The sequence below is a fragment of the Schistocerca gregaria genome, chromosome 5, assembly GCF_023897955.1.
Source record: "Schistocerca gregaria isolate iqSchGreg1 chromosome 5, iqSchGreg1.2, whole genome shotgun sequence".
In the NCBI taxonomy this organism is placed as follows: Eukaryota; Metazoa; Arthropoda; class Insecta; order Orthoptera; family Acrididae; genus Schistocerca; species Schistocerca gregaria.
This window is the reverse complement of record NC_064924.1, coordinates 164,367,294-164,389,415: the sequence shown is the minus strand read 5'-3', so window position 1 is coordinate 164,389,415 and position 22,122 is coordinate 164,367,294. Positions and strand designations below refer to the sequence as shown.

The following is a 22,122-nucleotide window of genomic DNA, read 5'->3' as shown; positions in this document are numbered from 1 at the left end:
GTTTTGGGAAGAATTTTTTGTTATGAGTGTTTTGATGAGTAACAGAAGAGGATTAAATTTAAGACACTTGATTTCAGATTTTGTACTTTATTGCGGCTGCTTGTAGTTACGCATCCCTGACTCCGGAGACTGAGTATAAGGAAAGATAAACAGCCACCTATAATTTTCAGTTTGAATTAGGGATAGGAATAACTGTTGAACATTTAATGTTGTTTTTACGTCTTGCATTTTTGCAAAGATCACATTTGGTGCTAAAGGATATTCAGTTTGTCCGCTTAAGAACTGTACTTTTTTGTGTGTTAATGTTTGCGAAGCAAAGAAAGAGAAAATTTTTCAATATAGAACCACCCTAATCAGAAAACTAATTACATTTGATGTTATAATTTATCCCAAGTCATTGTCCGCCAAAATATGAGTTATCATTTTTACTTATTCAGATTTGTTATGAACGAAGTACACTTAGCCTTTTTAAAAAGAGGGAGCGCATTGCAGCTGACGTATATTAGTAGTTACGTATGGCTCATCAAATGCGAACCATTAAAATTGCTACACCAAGAAGAAATGCAGATGATACACGGATATTCATTGGACAAATATATTATACTAGAACTGACATGTGATTACATTTTCACGCAATTTGGGTGAATAGATCCTGAGAAATCAGTACCCAGAACAAACACCTCTGGCCGTAATAACGGCCTTGATACGCCTGGAAATTGAGTCAAACAGAGCTTGGATGGGGTGTACATGTGCTGGCCAGGGCAGCAGTCGAACGTTTTCTGTATCCAGAAAGGCCCGTACAGGACCTGTAACATGCGGTCGTGCATTATCCTGCTGAAATGTTGGGTTTCGCAGGGATCGAATGAAGGGTAGAGCCACGGGTCGTAACACATCTGAAATGTAACGTCCACTGTTCAAAGTGCAATCAATGCGAACAAGAGGTGACCGAGACGTGTAACCAATGGCATCCCACATCATCAGGCCGGGTGATACGCCAAATGGCGATGACGAATACACGCTTCCAATGTGCATTCACTGCAATGTCGCCAAACACGGATGCGACAATCATGATGCTGTAAACAGAACCTGGATTCATACGAAAAAGTAACGTTTTGCCATTCGTGCACTCAGTTTCGTCGTTGAGTAAACCATCGCAGGCGCTCCCATCTGTTGACTGAGGGATCGAGACGTGGCTGCACAATCTGTTACAGCCATGCGGATAAGATGCCTGTCATCTCGACTGCTAGTGATACGTTCCGTATTTCCCTCCTAAACCCACCGACTCCGTAGTCTGCTAACAGTCATTGAATCTCGACCACCGCGAGCAGCAATGTCGCGATACGATAAACCGCAATCGCGATATGCTACAATCCGACCTTTACCAAAGTCGGAGACGTGATGGTACGCATTTCTCCTCCTTACACGAGGCATCACACAGGCAACGACGGTCAACTGCCGTTTGTGTATGAGAAATCGGTTGGAAACTTTCCTCATGTCAGCACGTTGTAGGTGTCGCCACCGGCGCCAACCTTGTGTGAATGCTCTGAAAAGCTAATCATTTGCATATCACAGCATCTTCTTCCTGTCGGTTAAATTTCGCGTCTGTTGCACGTCATCTTCGTGGTGTAGCAGTTTTAATGGGCAGCAGTGTAATAAAGAAAAGGGAACACTGAGTTTTTTCAGGGACAATTTGGCAGTTTCAAAATTTAATGAATCGCAGTGCTGAATTCAGGAAACATTGTTATCGTTACGAATGTTTAAAGAGAAAGGGAACAAGGTAGGGGATTTCCAAGTTACTTTTTCTCAATCAGATTTTGCGACACGTTCTCGCAGTCGAGTTCTTACGTTCAAAATTTACAAGTTCGTATGTTGAAATTTGACAGTTGCATTCATTGCATTCAAATGGCTTACACTGCTTTTATCTTAACAAGATGACTCCCACGAGATATGATACGAACGGTTCTTTTAAGTGTAACGTCGTACGGATGTACACTCCATTCCGAATGATTATTATTATGTAACATAACTCTCAAGAGATATGATACGAACCCTCATTTGAAGTACAACACCGTACGGGTATACACTCTGTGCCGAATTGTTTCTTAGACGCATTTAGTGCTCATTTGTTTTTTAGCCACTGGCGCGCATGTATATGCTCTTGCCCATCCAGCCTCTTTGATGCCCTCTTCCAGCCCAACATATCTCATTGCTTTCAATCCCTTTGCTCGGTTTGCTTTAGCATAGCGGCGCGCAAGACAGAGCAGTACTGCAACGCGTTAACCAGATTTGCTCAGAGTAGGGGTAAGGAGAATTTTTTTTTAACTTAATTCAATCAGGGCCAGCTTCTGTTACTCAGAGACAGTTTTTGTGATCAAATTTACCTTGTCCAAGTTAATTATTCATGCAGTTTATAATGTCCAAAATCGTGCAGTCCGATTGCTAACTTTTAAGTATGAAAGACTTCCCTTTTCGTTATGATAATTAATTATTATTACAATGCAGCTTTGCTTCCACATTATGACAATTGATTTATTATTTCAGTTCAGAGCTTACATTCAGAAACAGAGTACTTCAGTAATAATATTTTTATCTATTTAGATAACTTTCAACTTGTTAATCCGCTGATCCCAAAGGGCTCGATGGCACATGTAGAGCCCTGGAATGTAAACGGCTTTCGATGCTGGAAGAAGTTGGTGAGGAGATTTAGTTCTGGTGAATTATTATAATGTCAATTTGCACTTGAGACACAATTCAATCAAGCTGCAGTCACTAGCACATAATAAGTTCTTTCGCCAAGGACTACCAATGTACCGAAATATGCCTGATACCAATCAAGATATTTAAAGGGTCACCCGTGACAATTTGCTCTGTATTGTTTTTTTGCATCGTGTATAATATTGAAGAGATTTCATTCATTTTGTGCGCATGGTTTAAAAAAATGTTACGGTTCAAGCATTTACTTAAAGATTATCGTTATTATAATTATTTTTGTGATATAAAATGAAATGAACCTGTGGCATCGTTGGGCGGGAGGCCCCATCCGTGGAAATTCGGCCGACAAGTGCAAATCTTATTTCAGTGGACGCCACATAGGGCGACTTGCGCGCCGGTGATAAGGATGAAATGATGATGAGGACAACACAACACCCAACCCCGAGCGGAGAAAATCTCCAACCAGGTCGGGAATCGAACACGGGCACGCTGGCATGTGAGGCGAGCACATTACCACCCAGCTAAGCAGGCGGACATTTTATATGATAATAATGAGCTACTTTTTTTTCAGTTTACAGAATGCATGTATGTAAAACGGTTAACTATTAAACAAAAATGCCATGAATGTAAAATGTAGTGTAAAAGTAATACAAATAAAATAAATAATTAGAATGGTAATGCACGTTTAGATATTTTAACCAGGTGTGTTGAAAATACTCCAGCAGCATCCTGTGTACGCTTTATTTTCCAAAAATAGTATTAAAAAACCCAGCTTTGTTACACAGGAACTTAGGTGACTTGAAAGCTTCTCTAATGTTGTAACAAGAGTTTTCATTTTTCAAAATTAATTAATGTTGGTGGGGTATTTTGCAAAATTTCAAATTATTACAAAAGTTGATTATACAGCTTTCAATCAAATCAACAACAACTGCCAAGATGAGAAACATAGAAGTAGATATCCTCGGTGTAACAAAGCAGCTTAAATTACTTAATAAAGGCAAGGCCTCCGGTCCACATTGTATACGAGTCAGATTCCTCTCAGAGTATGCTAATAAAATAGCTCCATATTTAGCAATTATATACAACCATTCGCTCACAGAAAGATCCGTACCTAAAGACTGGAAAATTGCTCAAATCACACGAACACCCAAAAAGGGAAGTAGGAGTAATCCGCTGAGTTACAGGCCTATATCACTAACGTTGATTTGCAGTAGGGTTTTAGCACATATACTGTATTCGAACATTATGAATTACCTCAAAGAAAACGATTTATTGAAATATAGTCAGCACGGATTCAGAGTGTATCGTTCTTGTGAAACACAACTAGCTCTTGACACTCATGAAGTAATAAGTGCTATCGACACGGGATATCAAATTGATTCCATATTTTTCAATTTCCAGAAGGTTTTCGACACCGTTCCTCACAAGCGTCTTCTAACCAAACTGCGTGCCTACGAGTATTGCCTCAGTTGTGCGACTGGATTCGTGATTTTCTGTCAGAAATGTCACAGTTCGTAGTAATAGACGGAAAGTAATCGAGTAAACCAGATGTAATATCCGGCGTTCCCCAGAGAAGTGTTCCTGATTTATATTAACGACAAGCTGAGTAGCCGTCTCAGATTATTTGCAGATTATGCTGCCATTTACTATTTTGTAAAGTCATCAGATGACCGAGACGATTTGCAAAATGATTTAGATAAGATATCTGTATGGTGCAAAAAGTGGCAATTGACCCTGAATAAAGAAAAGTACGAAGTATTCACGTGAGTACTAAAAGAAATCAGCTAAATTTCGATTACGCGATGAGTCACACAAAACTGAACGCTGTAAATTCAACTAAATACTTAGGGATTACAATTACAAATAACCTAAATTGGAACGATCACACAGATAATATTGTGGGTACAGCAAACCAAAGACGGCGATTCATTGGCAGAACACTTAGAAGGTACAACAGGTCTACCAAAGAGACTGCTTACACTACGCTTGTCGGCCCTATTCTGGAATATTGCTGTGCGGTGTGGGACCGGCATCAGGTGGGACTGACGGATAACATAGAAAAAGTACAAAGAAGGGCAGCTCGTTTTATATTATCGCGAAATAGGGGATACAGTGTCACAGGCATGACACGTGAACTGGAGTGGCAATCATTTAAACAAAGGCGATTTTCGTTGCGACGGGATCTTATCATGAAATTTTAAACACCAGTTTTCTCCTCCGATTGGCACCCACATACATAGGGAGAAATGATCATCATGATAAAATGAGAGAAATCAGGGCTGGCATAGAAAAATTTAAGTGCTCGTTTTTCCCGCGTGCCGTTTGAGAGTGGAACGGTAGAGAGACAGCATGAAGGTGGTTCATTGAACCCTCTGCCAGGCACTTTATTGTGAAGAGCAGAGTAATCACGTTAATTACATACCAACTTTTACACGAAAAACATTTTTACACTCCTGGAAATGGAAAAAAGAACACATTGACACCGGTGTGTCAGACCCACCATACTTGCTCCGGACACTGCGAGAGGGCTGTACAAGCAATGATCACACGCACGGCACAGCGGACACACCAGGAACCGAGGTATTGGCCGTCGAATGGCGCTAGCTGCGCAGCATTTGTGCACCGCCGCCGTCACTGTCAGCCAGTTTGCCGTGGCATACGGAGCTCCATCGCAGTCTTTAACACTGGTAGCATGCCGCGACAGCGTGGACGTGAACCGTATGTGCAGTTGACGGACTTTGAGCGAGGGCGTATAGTGGGCATGCGGGAGGCCGGGTGGACGTACCGCCGAATTGCTCAACACGTGGGGCGTGAGGTCTCCACAGTACATCGATGTTGTCGCCAGTGGTCGGCGGAAGGTGCACGTGCCCGTCGACCTGGGACCGGACCGCAGCGACGCACCGATGCACGCCAAGACCGTAGGATCCTACGCAGTGCCGTAGGGGACCGCACCGCCACTTCCCAGCAAATTAGGGACACTGTTGCTCCTGGGGTATCGGCGAGGACCATTCGCAACCGTCTCCATGAAGCTGGGCTACGGTCCCGCACACCGTTAGGCCGTCTTCCGCTCACGCCCCAACATCGTGCAGCCCGCCTCCAGTGGTGGCGCGACAGACGTGAATGGAGGGACGAATGGAGACGTGTCATCTTCAGCGATGAGAGTCGCTTCTGCCTTGGTGACAATGATGGTCGTATGCGTGTTTGGCGCCGTGCAGGTGAGCGCCACAATCAGGACTGCATACCACCGAGGCACACAGGGCCAACACCCGGCATCATGGTGTGGGGAGCGATCTCCTACACTGGCCGTACACCTCTGGTGATCGTCGAGGGGACACTGAATAGTGCACGGTACATCCAAACCGTCATCGAACCCATCGTTCTACCATTCCTAGACCGGCAAGGGAACTTGATGTTCCAACAGGACAATGCACGTCCGCATGTATCTCGTGCCACCCAACGTGCTCTAGAAGGTGTAAGTCAACTACCCTGGCCAGCAAGATCTCCGGATCTGTCCCCCATTGAGCATGTTTGGGACTGGATGAAGCGTCGTCTCATGCGGTCTGCACGTCCAGCACGAACGCTGGTCCAACTGAGGCGCCAGGTGGAAATGGTATGGCAAGCCGTTCCACAGGACTACATCCAGCATCTCTACGATCGTCTCCATGGGAGAATAGCAGCCTGCATTGCTGCGAAAGGTGGATATACACTGTACTAGTGCCGACATTGAGCATGCTCTGTTGGCTGTGTCTATGTGCCTGTGGTTCTGTCAGTGTGATCATGTGATGTATCTGACCCCAGGAATGTGTCAATAAAGTTTCCCCTTCCTGGGACAATGAATTCACGGTGTTCTTATTTCAATTTCCTGGAGTGTATATATCATCATTTCGAAGATATTCCCTCTAATCCTAAAATTCCAAATAACTTTCGGGTTGTGTTTTACCCCTTAAAACTGAAATTGGGCACAAGCAAAAAAATATGTAGTGCGCTGTTTTGCCCCCTTTACACAACCACCAAGTTTCATCAAGATTGTCTATTGGCGGTTGGGAATATCCCTTGTCAGTGGTATCAGTTAATAAGCTTAGAAATTGCTTAGCCGTGGCGTTAATGGTCGGAGTGCTAATGCTTGTTTCGGCAACTCCCTGTGTGGCTCGCTCACACTCCCTACGAACGCCCCGACGACTGACTGCAGAGGGCAGCTCTGCCTCCCCGCTGCAGACTGAAATGCCACGTTTCAGCCACCGACCGCCTCAGGGACAGCGCCCTCCGGGGACTGTGTAGTCATCAGTCACGATGCTCCTGTCCGCGCTCCCCTGGCTTTCAAAATAAAGGCCGACCGGTGACTCATTATCGCCCTCCTTAGTCCCCTATCCGATCTGAGAGGGCAAGCAGCCATCCCTGTGCAGACTTTTAACAACAAGATAACGTTTCTCGTGTAATAACAGCGAGTGATGTGGCGCATAGGCTTCTGTATTTTCCCCGCATCGCTTAAGGCAAATAACGCGACGGCTACTTAAAAGAAGACACGGTCAATTTCATTCCTCGTTCCACCCCACCAGAGAGTGTGCCATGTCTCTAATGATCTTGTCGTTGACGGGACATTAAACGCTAATCTTCCTCCCCTTTGTAACTCTGGTATTCTGATGTACCTACAACATCGCCTCTCTCATGCTAAATGTACACATTCGCCCCATGCTTGAATACTGCTGAGCAGTGTGGGATCCTTACCAGATAGGGTTGATAGAAGAGATGGAGAAGATCCAACGGAGAGCAGCGCGCTTCGTTATAGGATCATTTAGTAATCGCGAAAGCGTTACGGAGATGATAGATAAACTCCCGTGGAAGACTCTGCAGGAGAGACGCTCAGTAGCTCGGTACGAGCTTTTGTTGAAGTTTCGAGAACACACCTTCACCGAGGAGTCAAGCAGTATATTGCTCCTTCCTACGTACATCTCGTCAAGAGACCATGAGGATAAAATCAGAGAGATTAGGGTCCACACAGAGGCATACCGACAATCCTTTTTTCCACGAACAATACGAGACTGGACTAGAAGGGAGAACCGACAGAGGTACCCTCCGCCAAACACCGTCACGTGGCTTGCGGAGTATGGATGTAGATGTAGAACAGTCTCTCAGATTGCGTTTCCCGTGGACTTCCTAAGGCTCATTTCACACTGAACGTCACCAGGACGAAATGAAACGTGACTTTGCTTAGCCCCGTACCGAAAGGCGACAGTAAGAGCCTGGGTGTTGTGTAATATCATGAGAATAAAACTGATGTAAACGAACACAAAATCAATGATTGGTCAGAAGCCGTAGCAAACGTACACTGGTGCTGTAACGCTCTTGGAAGTACGTCCTACTTATTTATTAGATGTTTTACTACTAAGTTACGCTAAATGAAACTTTAAGATATTCAAATGTCTTAACAGCCATCAACGTTTTTCTTAATCATGCTATAGCTACGTAGTTCTTATTTCAAAATTCGTGTACAGTCACAGCCTCTGCAGCATTGTGCTCTGATTGTCGCGCAGTATAAAAATGGCTGAGGCTGTTTTCGGTAGTGAAACACGCGCTCGAAACACGATTAAAAAGTGCCGACAAATAGGCTGTTCTTAATGTTTCTCTTAAAGTTATGGAGACAATCGCTTTGTAGTTTTCCAGTATACGAGGTGGTCCATTGATAGTGACCGGGCCAAATATCTCAAGAAATAAGCATCAAACGAAAAAACTACAAAGAACGAAACTCGTCTAGCTTGAAGAGGGAAAACAGATGGCGCTATGGTTTGGCCCGCTAGATGGCGCTGCCATAGGTCAAACGGATATTAATTGCGTTTTTTTTTTTAAATAGGAACCCCCATTTTTTTATTACATATTCGTGTAGTACGTAAAGAAATATGAATGTTTTAGTTGGACCACTTTTTTCGCTTTGTGATAGATAGCGCTGTAATAGTCACAGGCGTATAAGTACGTGGTATCACGGAACATTCCTACAGTGCGGACGGCATTTGCTTCGTAATACATTACCCGTTTTAAAAAGGACCGTCTACCAATTGCGGAAAAGGTCGATATCGTGTTGATGTATGGCTATTGTGATCAAAATGCCCAACAGGCGTGTGCTATATATGCTGCTCGGTATCCTGGACGACATCATCCAAGTGTCCGGACCGTTTGCCGTATAGTTACGTTATTTAAGGAAACAGGAAGTGTTCAGCCACATGTGAAACGTCAACCACGACCTGCAACAAATGATGATGCCCAAGTAGGTGTCTTAGCTGCTGCCGCGGCTAATCCGCACAGCAGTAACAGACAAATTGCGCGAGGATCGGGAACCTCAAAAACGTCAGTGCTGAGAATGCTACATCAACATCGATTGCACCCGTACCATATTTCTCTGCACCAGGAATTGCATGGCGACGACTTTGAACGTTCTGTACAGCTCTGTCACTGGGCACAAGAGAAATTACGGGGCGATGACAGATTTTTTGCACACGTTCTATTTAGCGAAGAAACGTCACCCACCAACAGCGGTAACGTAAACCGGCATAACATGCACTATTGGGCAACAGAAAATCCATGATGGCTGCCACAAGTGGAACATCAGCGACCTTGGTGGGTTAATGTATGGTGTGGCATTATGAGAGGAAGGATAATTGGCCCCCATTTTATCGATGGCAATCTAAATGGTGTAAAGTATACTGATTTCCTACGTAATGTACTACCGATGTTACTACAAGATGTTTCACTGCATGACAGAATGGCGATGTACTTCCAACATGATGGATGTCAGGCACATAGCTCCCGTGCGGTTGAAGCGGTATTGATTTCATGACAGGTGGAATGGTTCTCGAAGCACGTTCACCGGATCTGACGTCCCCGGATTTCTTTCTGTGGGGAAAGTTGAAGGATATTTGGTATCGTGATCCACCGACAACGCCTGACAACATGCGTCAGCGCATTGTCAATACATGTGCGAACATTTACGGAAGGCGAACTACTCGCCGTTGAAAGGAATGTCGTTACACGTATTGCCAAATGCATTGAGGTTGACGGACATCATTTTGGGCATTTATTGCATTAATGTGGTATTTACAGGTAATCACGCTGTAAAACCACGAAGGTACATTCATCACATTGGAATAACCGAAATGAAATGTTCAAACGTACCTACGTTCTGTACTTTAATTTTTAAAAACCTACCTGTCACCAGCTGTTCGTCTAAAATTGCGAGCCATATGTTTGTGTCTATTACATCGCCATCTATCACAAAGCGAAAAAAGTTGTCTCACTAAAACATTCATATTTGTTTACGTACTACACGAACATGTAATAAAAATGGGGGTTCCTATTTTAAAAAAACGCAGTTGATACCCGTTTGATCTATGGCAGCGCCATCTAGCGGGCCAACCATAGTGCCATCTGTTTTCCCCTTTCAAGCTAGATGAATTTCATTCTTTGTAGTTTTTTTCGTTTGGCGCTTATTTCGTGAGATATTTGGCCCAGTCACGAGCAATGGACCACCCTGTATACTGCAACTGATTAAAAAATGTTATTAAACGTGTAGCGCAGACGGTAGCGTAATGCAGTGAGAACTAATTCTGGTTATTTTTGCGTTGCTTCAAATCTCCCTACGATTTTTTTTTCCTTGTACAATTTAAAACACCTACATCTCGTAATTATAAAACTCATTATCATTTTTGTGAATAACTCACGTCTTCTTGTTGTAATTACATATTGGACGTGAAATTTCTGTTTTCACGTCAAATACAAATTCTTAATTACCGATGTTTTATGAAAGACTGTTCATAAAAGTTGCTTGAATTACGAAAAATAACAATTTTTAAGGCAAAAATGAAAAACCAAATCCTCTTTATTTACACTATGTCCATCGTTTTATACCACAGAGGTAGATAAGTATCGTAGAAACATGAAAAACAATCATTTTCACAGCTTGGAGCACATCATACAAATGTTTTGTAGGGAGCACATTCTGCTCATGTGGAAGCGATCTAGATGCTTGTAAAACAATAAACTGGTATCCAAGATCGCAGGAATTCTTTTTATTCCATGATTACCGGTTTCGGCAAAACTAAAGGCGCCATCATCGTATCTAGGGAGGACAGAAAACACTATAAAAGTGGTCTAGGATTCCACTTATGTTACATGTATACATATAAATTTAGTTACATACCTTAGGACACATAAAGGTTACAACATCAAGGTAAACAATGGTGATATTAATAGTTGCCTATAACGTACAGGCCTTACAAAATTGTCATAAGTAGCACACAGGCGTCCAAGAGTCATGGCATTGTCAATGTTAAGTGTCTCCATCACGTGGAAACGCAAGCTAGGTACTACCGCAATTCCCGTTCTGTTCTTGCACTACAGGCTGCGTAGTGAGATGGCGCTAGCAGAATAGGCGCCAATGAATGTCACAGCTCGCGTCATAACAGACTCTGCGTTATGACGCGAGCTGTGACATTTATTGGCGCCTCTTTTGTTAGCGCCATCTCCCGACGCGGCCTGCAGTGAAAGAACAGAGCCGGAGTTGCGGTAGTACGTAGCTTGGGCTTGTATTTGATGGAGACACTTAACACTTATAATGTCATCTCTCTTGGACGCCTATGTGCTACTTACGACAATTTTGTAAGGCCTACGTGTTATAGGCAACTATTAATATCACCATTGTTTGCCTTGATGTTGTAACCTGTATGTGTCCTAAGGTATGTAACTAAATGTATATGTATACATGTTACATAAGTGGAATCCTAGACCACTTTTATAGTGTTTTCTGTCCTCCCTAGATACGATGATGGCGCCTTTAGTTTTGCCGAAACCGGTAATCATGGAATAAAAAGAATTCCTGCGATCTTGGATACCAGTTTATTGTTTTACGTCATATAAATGCTTCATTTTTACATTTGCTACTGCACCATTACAGTATGAACCCAACAGAACTGATATGGAGCCAAGCTGAGGGATTTGGCCCGAGAAGTAACAAGACTGTTAAGCTGTCAGACGTGCTGTAACTAAACGCACGCAGCTTTTTCACACGTCACTGCCGAACACTGGAGGGATATAGAGGGCTCGTCATAAAAGAAGAAGAGAAAATGCTACGACTGGTTAGCTTCGTGGATCCTATTGTTGATAGGCTCGTTATCAACGCAGCTGGTGACACTTTCAGAAATGAAATGTACTTCTCGGATTCGGATAAGCAAGGAGCTAAGAGATTACCATACGACTGACTGTAAGTAATACTTTCAGTGGCTTCAATATTAAACTATACAGTGATCTCTAACGTGTAAAATTTTGGAACACGTATTATGTTCGAGTATAATGACTTTTCTGGAGACTAGAAATCTACTCTGTAGGAATCAGCATGGGTTTCGAAAAAGACGGTCGTGTGAAATCCAGCTCGCGCTATTCGTCCACGAGACTCAGAAGGCCATAGACACGGGTTCACAGGTAGATGCCGTGTTTCTTGACTTCCGCAAGGCGTTCGATACAGTTTCCCACAGTTGTTTAATGAACAAAGAGCACATGGACTAGCAGACCAATTGTGTGATTGGAATGAGGGGTTCCTAGATAACAGAACACAGCATGTCATTCTCAATGGAGAGAAGTCTTCCGAAGTAAGATCGATTTCAGGTGTGCCGCAGGGGAGTGTCATAGGACCGTTGCTGTTCACAATATACATAAACGACCTGGTGGATGACATCGGAAGTTCACTGAGGCTTTTTGCAGATGATGCTGTGGTGTATCGAGAGGTTGTAGCAATGGAAAATTGTAGTGAAATGCAGGAGGATCTGAAGCGAATTGACGCATGGTGCAGGGAATGGCAATTGAATCTCAATGTAGACAAGTGTAATGTGCTGCGAATACATATAAAGAAAGATTCTTTATCATTTACCTACAATATAGCAGGTCAGCAACTGGAAGCAGTTAATTCCATAAATTATCTGGGAGTACGCATTAGGAGTGATTTAAAATGGAATGATCATATAAAGTTGATCGTCGGTAAAGCAGATGCCAGACTGAGATTCATTGGAAGAATCCTAAGGAAATGCAATCCGGAAACAAAGGAAGTAGGTTACAGTACACTTGTTCGCCCACTGCTCGAATATTGCTGACCGGCGTGGGATCCGTACCAGATAGGGTTGATAGAAGAGAGAGAGAGAAGATCCAACGGAGAGCAGCGCGCTTCGTTACAGGATCATTTAGTAATCACGAAAGCGTTACGGAGATGATAGATAAACTCCAGTGGAAAACTCTGCAGGAGAGACGCTCAGAAGCTCGTTACGGGCTTTTGTTAAAGTTTCGAGAACATACTCTCACCGAAGAGTCAAGCAGTATATTGCTGCCTCCTACGTATATCTCGCGAAGAGACCATGAGGATAAACTCAGAGAGATTAGAGCCCACACAGAGGCATACCGACAATTATTCTTTCCACGAACAATACGAGACTGGAACAGAAGGGAGAACCGATAGAGGTACTCAGGGTACCGTCAGGTGGCTTGCGGAGTATGGATGTAGATGTAGATGTAGAAATCCTTCAATACTCTCTTACGTTAAACACAACTTAAGAAGAAAAATTACCCCGTGGTTAAATCAGGAGTTTTCACCATTCTTATTTTTAATTACAACAGTACGATAAGTTGTTGCGGTTTCCGTCTAGTCGTCTAAAGAGCGTATTGTAGGAAATCTGCAGCGTATTATTTCATTATGCTTAAAAATTAAATGACATTCGAAGCTGTATTGTTCCTCTGCTTGTCTCTTTTTACGTGTGAACTGCAGCTGACCACGTCACTGCAGGCTAGGTGTACCAGCTGACCGGCCAGCACTGTCCAAATTAACTGCTCCGGTAAAGCTGTCGTCCCGCACGATCGCTCAGACCATGTGCGCGTAACGCAGCATAAAACGTATCCTTATGATCGCACTTGACTGTACTCGAGACAGCTTGGCTGCAGTCCCATGTGAAACGGAAATCCAATGAGGTTCGAGCAAACGCGGAAGAATAATTAGTGCAATCGTACAATGTAAATTTTCACGGCCGGTATTGTCTTCACTTAAAACTTCCGGGCAGATAGGCCGTGGTCGAAGTATAAACCTGTCTCCTGTCGTTTCGTCTCCGACTGCGGGAGAAATCCTAAGAGGTAAAAGGCGTTTTTACCTCCGAGGAGTCTCCCGCAGTCGGAGAGGAAACGTCAGGAGACAGTTTTATACTTCGACCACGGCCTATCAGCCCGGACGTTTTAAGTGAAGAATTAGTGCAATGTTTACATCTTTTTGATTGTTATGACATGTACGTAAGTATGTAATGACAGCAGATAAAATACGTAATATCAACTAGTATTTTATTAAATATTTTTAAAAAAACAATAAATTAAAATGGAATCAGCTTTCAGTTACACCATAACTTACAAAATCTTAATTTTCACTTAGATGTACCATAAACACGGTTAGTACGATTTTCTTGTTTTGCAAGTCTATACTGCGCTAATAAAAGCGTATTTTCGGTCGCATCTGCTTATAAAATTTTCTGTCTTCACTGGATCTGCTAAAGTACCATGCCTAATCTTTCAGTTTGGAGTGCAATGAACCACCAGGTACTTCTCCAAATTTTCTGATATCACAGAATGTAGCCGATCACAAAGAATGTTTTCGCATGGAGGTAATTGAACTCTTCACTTCACAAGACGCTGATAGTGCCAATTTGAGGAGATGAAATATTCCGGGAGAGATGTCCGTTGGAGTGAATGCTCCTCCTTCATTGAGGAGATTATAGACAGTAGCAAACGTCGAGTGGCGAAATTTCTTGCGAAGATAGCATCGAACTTATTCACTTCTATCTGCCTAGTATCACCTCTAAATTCAGCAGGTTTCATCTGACATTCTCGACAACTTTTAAGAATTTGTGCAAAAGAAACTCTTTAATGCTGCTGCCAAGGAATCCGAAGTTGCTATGGATATACGGAAGAGCATTTTCGATTTTATATTCAGTGAAAGCATTTTGTGCCTTCCGTAATGAACTGAAGATTCTCTCGGAAATGAATCAGTCATAGCTTTCGCGACTCGACAATTTTCATTATAAAAGAGGTGTCTTCAACCCACGTACCACAACTTGTTACAACAGACTCAGATCGCAACACTTAAGTTCAGCATCAGTTCTCTATAGAGCGACACACGATGTGAGGGTTCCAGAAACGTTTCCTTAGTATATGAAATTACATTATTTATTTTTATTTTTATTATTTATTTTATTTTTATTTTAGGCCGATTTCGGATATTTTTCTAAGCGAATGGCTTACTGTGGGTGTCGTCGTGTGACAAGGGCCCACTGTTGGGTAGACTGTTCACCGGGTGTGAAAAAATATGAAAAAGAGAAAATAGCAATAATATGTAATTTTATGAAGCATAAAGTTAAAATACGCAAGAACATGCAAGTATATAGAGTGAAATGCCTAACGATTAAAAAAATACATCAACGTGGACAATATAATTCGTGAACGTTTGCACGTTTCACGAGAGCAGAAGCGAAGAAAAGAATATGTAATTACACGGATATCCGGGCTGTGGTAACGACATACCACATGTGATACAAAAACTTAGAATATAGTATTAGAAGTGAGGTAATGGGAAGGACAGTAAATAAAATAAACATGGACATTTATTTGCTAGAGAAAATATACATAATTCGCCAAAAAAGTTCCGAGACTGATTTTATTCTGGCTTACAAGTGATGTCAGCGCAATAACAATGGTGGCAGCATGAACTGACAACTGTAAACAATAGGTGTGAATTGGACAGTATCGGACGTGGTTTTTGTGTAATAAACTGCAATGCAGCAACGAACTGAATATCTCTCAATAAAGTGTTCAACGCATTCTCCAGAATACTGAGAAGAACAGAGAACTGTGCGCAAAGTTTGCGCAGCATGCCTTGACTACCTAACAAAAAAATAACGACGCATGGTTGCCAACGGTGACTTGACTAGAATGAAAACTCGGACAATTGTTTTCTAGAAAAAATCATCACGGGTGACGAGACTTCGTGTTATCAGTTCGAACTTACCACAAAACGGTAACGTAGAGAACAAACGTCTCTAATGTTTCACTAAGACCGAAGGAGGTGCTAATGTGACTCGCGAGTTGAACAACATCCCAAAGAAGCACTTTTGTGACAGTTTCACGTGGGTGTATGAACCGTTCCGGGAGTTTTATTCAAGTGTGGAAAGACTATGCAAGACGTTTAAGGCATTAAATCTACCATCCTACCTTTCTTTATTTTTCATTAAAAGTGTTTGAACGCATCTAACAATACTTTGACGGTAGTGGTTACGTTTCATTTTCTGTCTACAAAACTGTGTTTTTCTACTTAAATGGAACTGATCTTTGTGCTATTTAAAACAAGTCGTTTAATGACAATTGTTTCATCAATTACTATTCATATTTGTGCACAGTATAAGTTTTTTCTAATAGCAGGTGTAAACTCTAAACCGTTTTTCACTTTAAAATATGTGGCCTCTATTGTGAAAGAACGGTCAAAGGAAAAATGTGAAAATACTCATGGAATCTTTTCAGTGTGGAATGACACAAATACCAAGAAGACACAAAAGCTCAAAATCTACTACTATAACATTAGCGAACGCGGTGAGAAGCGGTCAACGTGTGATGTTAGCAGATGACGGCAACGCCATCGCCTCCGCTCGCCACCATCCACCCCTCTCCCTCCCGCATTACCACCATAAATGCCACAACCTTTTTTCCAACGAATCTTTTACTTTTTTATTCTGGTTTCGTCCTACTACGTTCTGTTGATGCTTTGTGTGAATAATGTCATTTGAAATGTACTGGGGATGTTTTGACGTTCGGTTCCGCCAAGTGCGAATGATATTAGCGACGACGTACGCTGGTATCATATTCGTTCTACCACTGGACTGACCAACAGGCTATCCATAAAGTCGTACGACTTCGGTTGATTGATGGAGCTCCTCCATTGCAGCCGAAACTAGTCAGTCACGAGGCATCTGAACTGGAGATTTACCTCATGAGACCATTCCCAAAATCAAAACTTGTACCAACGCTAATTAATTTTAAGATGTGTCTTTTTAAGACTCGAGAAGTAATAGAATGTGGATTTGGAATAATAACTAGTGGATGGAGATTGCTGCTAAACAGGGGAGAGGCACGGATTTGTAGAAAGTGGAGAGAACTGGTAGTGTAATGAAAGCCAAAAGAAACATAATCACTTTACTGACACTCAGTAGTCCAACAGACCAAAACAACAACAGCTGAACAGTCACACTGTACTGACAATTTTCATTACAATTTGACAAACACACTTCCAAGAATCTTTTAAAAGTAATGATATGTATATCTTGACGTCATTGACCAGCAAAATTTTAAGTAAGTTCAAGATCCTTTAACAGATTTTGAGAGACGAAGCGTTCCTCCATCTGTGTAAAGGCATTGATATTTAAACACCTTGTGTGCCCCAATTTTCCAAGATTTTTAAAAACACAAAGTTTTTACCTTTTAAAATTAAAAAAATTAAACTTACAGATTATGAGGGTTTGAAAAGTTCTCGGAACGGAATAGAAAAAAGTAACTACATCACTGAAACTTTTTTTATTTTTCGAAATAGTCTCCTTACAGATTAACGCACATGGTCCAAAGATGTTCCAGTGCCTTTATCCCATAGAGAAAATGAGTCTCCTCCAGGCCTGTAAAATAGTTATCAACTCTGGCTATCAATTCATCGTTTGAAGTGAGTCTTCGCTCATCAAGAAAAATATTCAGTGATGGGAAGTGATGGAAGTCTGACGGAGCCATATCAGGTGAATCAGGTGGGTGTGGCAACAATTTACACCTTCAGAATGAGATTTTCACTCTGCAGCGGAGTGTGCGCTGATATGAAACTTCCTGGCAGATTAAAACTGTGTGCCCGACCGAGACTCGAACTCGGGACCTTTGCCTTTCGCGGGCAAGTGCTCTACCAACTTTTTTTTGTTTTTTTAATCTCATTTTGTTCGTTTTCGTTCGTTGTATTTGCTCGGTGCGGACGTCGCTAGACATCCGTTTATGTCCCTTATTGCTCGATTAACTCAGTTTTTTTATTACAGAGGGCAGCTAACCCTCTGACCGAACACGCTGAGCTACCGTGCCGGCTGTACCAACTGAGCTCCCGAAGCACGACTCACGCCCGGTACTCACAGCTTCACTTCTGCCAGTATCCGTCTCCTACCTTCCAAACTTTACAGAAGCTCTTCTGTGAAACATGCAGAACTAGCACTCCTGAAAGAAAGGATGCTGTGGAGACATGGCTTAGCCACAGCCTGGGGGATGTTTCCAGAATGAGATTTTCACTCTGCAGCGGAGTGTGCGCTGATATGAAACTTCTTGGCAGATTCTCATTCTGGAAACATCCCCCAGGCTGTGGCTAAGCCATGTCTCCACAGTATCCTTTCTTTCAGGAGTGCTAGTTCTGCATGTTTCGCAGAAGAGCTTCTGTAAAGTTTGGAAGGTAGGAGACGGATACTGGCAGAAGTAAAGCTGTGAGTACCGGGCGTGAGTCGTGCTTCGGTAGCTCAGTTCGTAGAGCACTTGCCTGCGAAAGGCAAAGGTCCCGAGTTCGAGTCTCGATGGTGAAGGAGAATACTCGCTATATAAGCTTGGTATCCGGGATCAAATCCTAATACAGCCCGGCCATTTGTCACGACATACTCAGTTGTGTTGTACCTTCGGGCCCGCTCTCTCCGAGGTCGTGCAAAGGTCGAGAAGCCTCACGAGCGGCAACGAGACACGGCGCGCTGCGCGCCAGCCGGCTGTGGCGTAGGGGGTGCGTCCGCTGGCGGGAACAGCGGCGGCGGCGGCGCTGCGATCGCGCGAGCGACGCCAGCGGGCGCTCAGTCCGGTTCCAGGTCGCGCCGGGGTAGGAGGTGCGCGGAGGTGTAGGCAGCGTGTGTTGGCGTGTGAGCCAGTGAGTGGTGCAGTGTCCGTGCAGCGCCGTGCCGTGTGCCAGCGGGAACGAACCGACGACACCACACGGCACCACCTGCCCGTGCCGGGCTCCGCTCCTTCAATGTAAGTAGCAGGCAAGGAAAAGGCCAGAGAGTCGAGATGCCGCTCCGGTATCGACCGGCGCGCCATGGCCACGCCACGCTGAGCTGCCACTTCTGGCGTGCGCCGAACGCGCTCGCACCTACAGACGTGCTGTGCTCTCGCGAGCTGCTGGCGTCTGTTTTGATTTCTCGAACGCGTGTCTCCCATTGCAGAAATAGCACGCTCTATCTGAAGCGAAGCGCTGCGCGCCCAGCGAAAACGGCACTGACGCTCCTTCGGCCAAGGCGGCTGTTTCACCCAAACGACCGCCATTTTTCTGCGTTTCTCGTGGATTCGTGCGGGGGAGGGGCGAGCGATTCGGCGCGCGGCGGCACGGAATGTTTACAAGAAGGCCGCGCCGGCGTGTATCTGCTACTCCACGCGCGCGTGTATGTGGAGGACACCAGCGTAAATAAAGTGCCGATAGCTCCGACCGCTCTCATGTCAAAACGCGTTATACGCATTAAACATTTTAACTTTAAATAGGAAACACTTCCTAATGTTCTGAAAAATTATATTTAACGCGTCACGAACCGGCTTTCAGCCGTCTTCAGGTGACACGAATTTCTCAAACATAACACGTGCGACTGACACAGATATTCTTTACACAGAATATAACAGCAATGATGTCGTGCGGAATATTTACTTGAGAAAGTGTTACATTTTATTTTTTGCCATGCAGATATAGTTACATTAATTAATAAAGGAAACAAAGTTTTTTAATTGGAACTACATTTAACAACGAGCACGAAAATAAAGTTGAATTTACAATTTCAATGTAGAGTTTGTAACTAAAACTTAATTTGACAGAGAGGAAAAAGGAAATTGAGTTTGGCCATTTAATGCTACGCTGGTGGTGTGTGAAATGTCTATTGATTTCCAGTGTAGACATCATTCTGCTTGTCTTAACAGAATGCAAAACTTCAGATTCTACGTCCCATGAGTGGTTTTCTGCTAAAGAATGATCGGCAGCTTCTCCATGTTCACATAACCTAATTGCAAGGAGATTTAATATTATATTGATTTATTAGATTTTAATATCATTTAGATTAAATATTGTTATCGTGTTGTGCAAAGCGCCTACGGACAATTTATTTAATGTTTCAAACATTTTCTTATAGGTAAGAATCAATAAAATCGGCAACCAGTAAATTTTTTTCCTTCCATTGCTCATAAACGTCTGGTTCTGAGGCTATTTTTTCGTACCCCGCAAGTGGAATATTACTTTTTCCTAACCGCCTTACGATGTCGCATATAGTTTCAAAGTAAATTCAGGTAACTGCGAACAGTTATGAAGTATTCCTTCGTTTCCATTAACTACGTTTCGAGCCTTTCCAGGCTAATCTTCTTGCCACAGTGAAGTAGCCTCCAGTTCCCCCAACACTGGAAACATGAATAAGCGTACATCGGCATGGCGCGTCTCAAGATGAGTTGAAAACGATTGAAAAGTATTAACGGAACAAAAAAATATTATATGAGCGACTCGCCGCAGTAATCTGCATTTATATTCAATTAACATATAGTCAGAGTTTTCTGTAGTATCCATAATGGATAAGCTCAGTCGAGTATTCTCATTTCCGGCTGCGTGTATTCAGCCAGAAAGGACGCTCGCAATCGAAAGCAGTGTCTAGTGTGTCAGCTACCTCTCGATTTAAGGCGCTTAAAACAAACAAAAAAGAACAAAAAAAACTGCCGTTGTTTGAGTAATGGAACAGGAAAATTGAATATTTGTTGTGGTCGCACTCTTTCGGCAATGTTCCAGAACTACACGGAGAGAAAATATGATAAAGAATTACGGCAACCATCATAAATGCATTTACACATTCTTTTATTTTGTCGCCTTAATCGGTTTCTGCCAGATGCACCCATCTACAGGTACCTACATACACTTCACAACGCCGGTAATGTCTTGAGCGACATGTCTGATGCTAGGCTGTCTCTGAGATGTTCAGGTTACACCATATGATTCGCAACTACTTAAATCTGTTAAGAAAGTGATGTTTGCGCTGAGCGCGTGAACTAATTATTAGGAGGCACAGAAAGGGAGTTAAATATATCTAATTACAAGAGCTCCAATTTTAATTTTTGTAATACTTATTTTGGTTACACAGATTTGCTGGAAAACATGTTCTCCGAAATCTATCAGCGACAAAAAATCTCCACTCAAAAATTTATCTGTTTTCTGTGGTTTGTAGGATATGACTGTTTGAAACTGGAGGGAAAGGATAAATAAATAAGTGTACTTATTTCGTTACTTTATTATCTGTACAACTCCTGTTCACATAATAGCACACCACCAACATATTCAATTCATTTTGCAGCTGTTGTCGACAGTTACTTTAGTTGATGAAAACGTCCTGGGACCTAAAACTTTTTTAACTTGTGCGGACACATCATTTTGCTCGAAGACTTCGGTATTTAATCAATCCCATAAATCATAATCTGTTGGAGGAAAGGTCACTGGTTGATTCGTCAGCCACAATGTCTTTATGCCCGACAATTTAGGTACCTCGTCAGTACACAAGGAAGCCTCTTCCGTTGAGAATGATTCGTACTATTGTATAAATTAGTTTTTTTCTCGAATGTCGTGTACACCGTTTCGAAGAAGAGTTGCAGTATACATTTTACAGCCCCAGTGAGGTTTGTTCTGGAACATTGTATTTATCATTTCTTGTTGACTGAGGTACTCTTGTGTTCTTGTCTTAAGAGCGATACTTGTAGGAAAAAAAGAGGCGAGGGATCTGAAAGGTCTACCGCCCGCCAAGCACATTGTGAGGAAGCGGCCAACAGCGTAACCACTGTAAGATGCATTTTGATGTGACTACGATGAACGAAACTCTTTTCCACTTTTTTGCTGCAAACTTATATTACTGTTCTCATCACATAGGATTGTTTTACCAATGAGGGAGGTGTGTTACGCCGAAACTAATATGTAGAGTGGATCATCACTGCTGCTGCACATTTACAGTTTCGTTTCGCAGTTTGGTCATAAACATGGCTGGATGGCGTGGTTGGTACATACGCGTTTTTATACGAGGGTAAACCCAAAAGTAAGGTTTCCCATTTTTTGTAAGTACATAGACCTGTTTATTTCTACAGTGGTTTACATCAGTTCATAGCTTGAACACTTAGCTATTTTTGGACATACTCACCATTTCTGTCGATGCATTTTTGTAGACGCTGTAGCAGTTTTTGTATGCCCATGTCATACCAGCTCGCCGCCATGCTGTTCAGAAAGCTATGAACCTCTTCTTTCACCTCGTCGTCGCAGTTGAATCGCTGGGACCACAATTAACGCTGACAGGTACA

General features: G+C 42.8%; 1 protein-coding gene across 1 annotated transcript in view; it reads left to right on the top strand.

The window, feature by feature from the left end:
* Positions 1 to 18,638: 18,638 nt before the first annotated feature.
* LOC126271950 (neural-cadherin) overlaps positions 18,639 to 22,122 on the top strand; it is a 1,775,154-nt gene continuing 1,771,670 nt past the window's right edge. Inside the window, exon 1 of the mRNA XM_049974381.1 lies at positions 18,639 to 18,795. Coding sequence (XP_049830338.1) covers positions 18,794 to 18,795 — 2 coding nt within the window. The 5' untranslated portion in view covers positions 18,639 to 18,793. The remainder of the gene's footprint in view (positions 18,796 to 22,122) is intronic.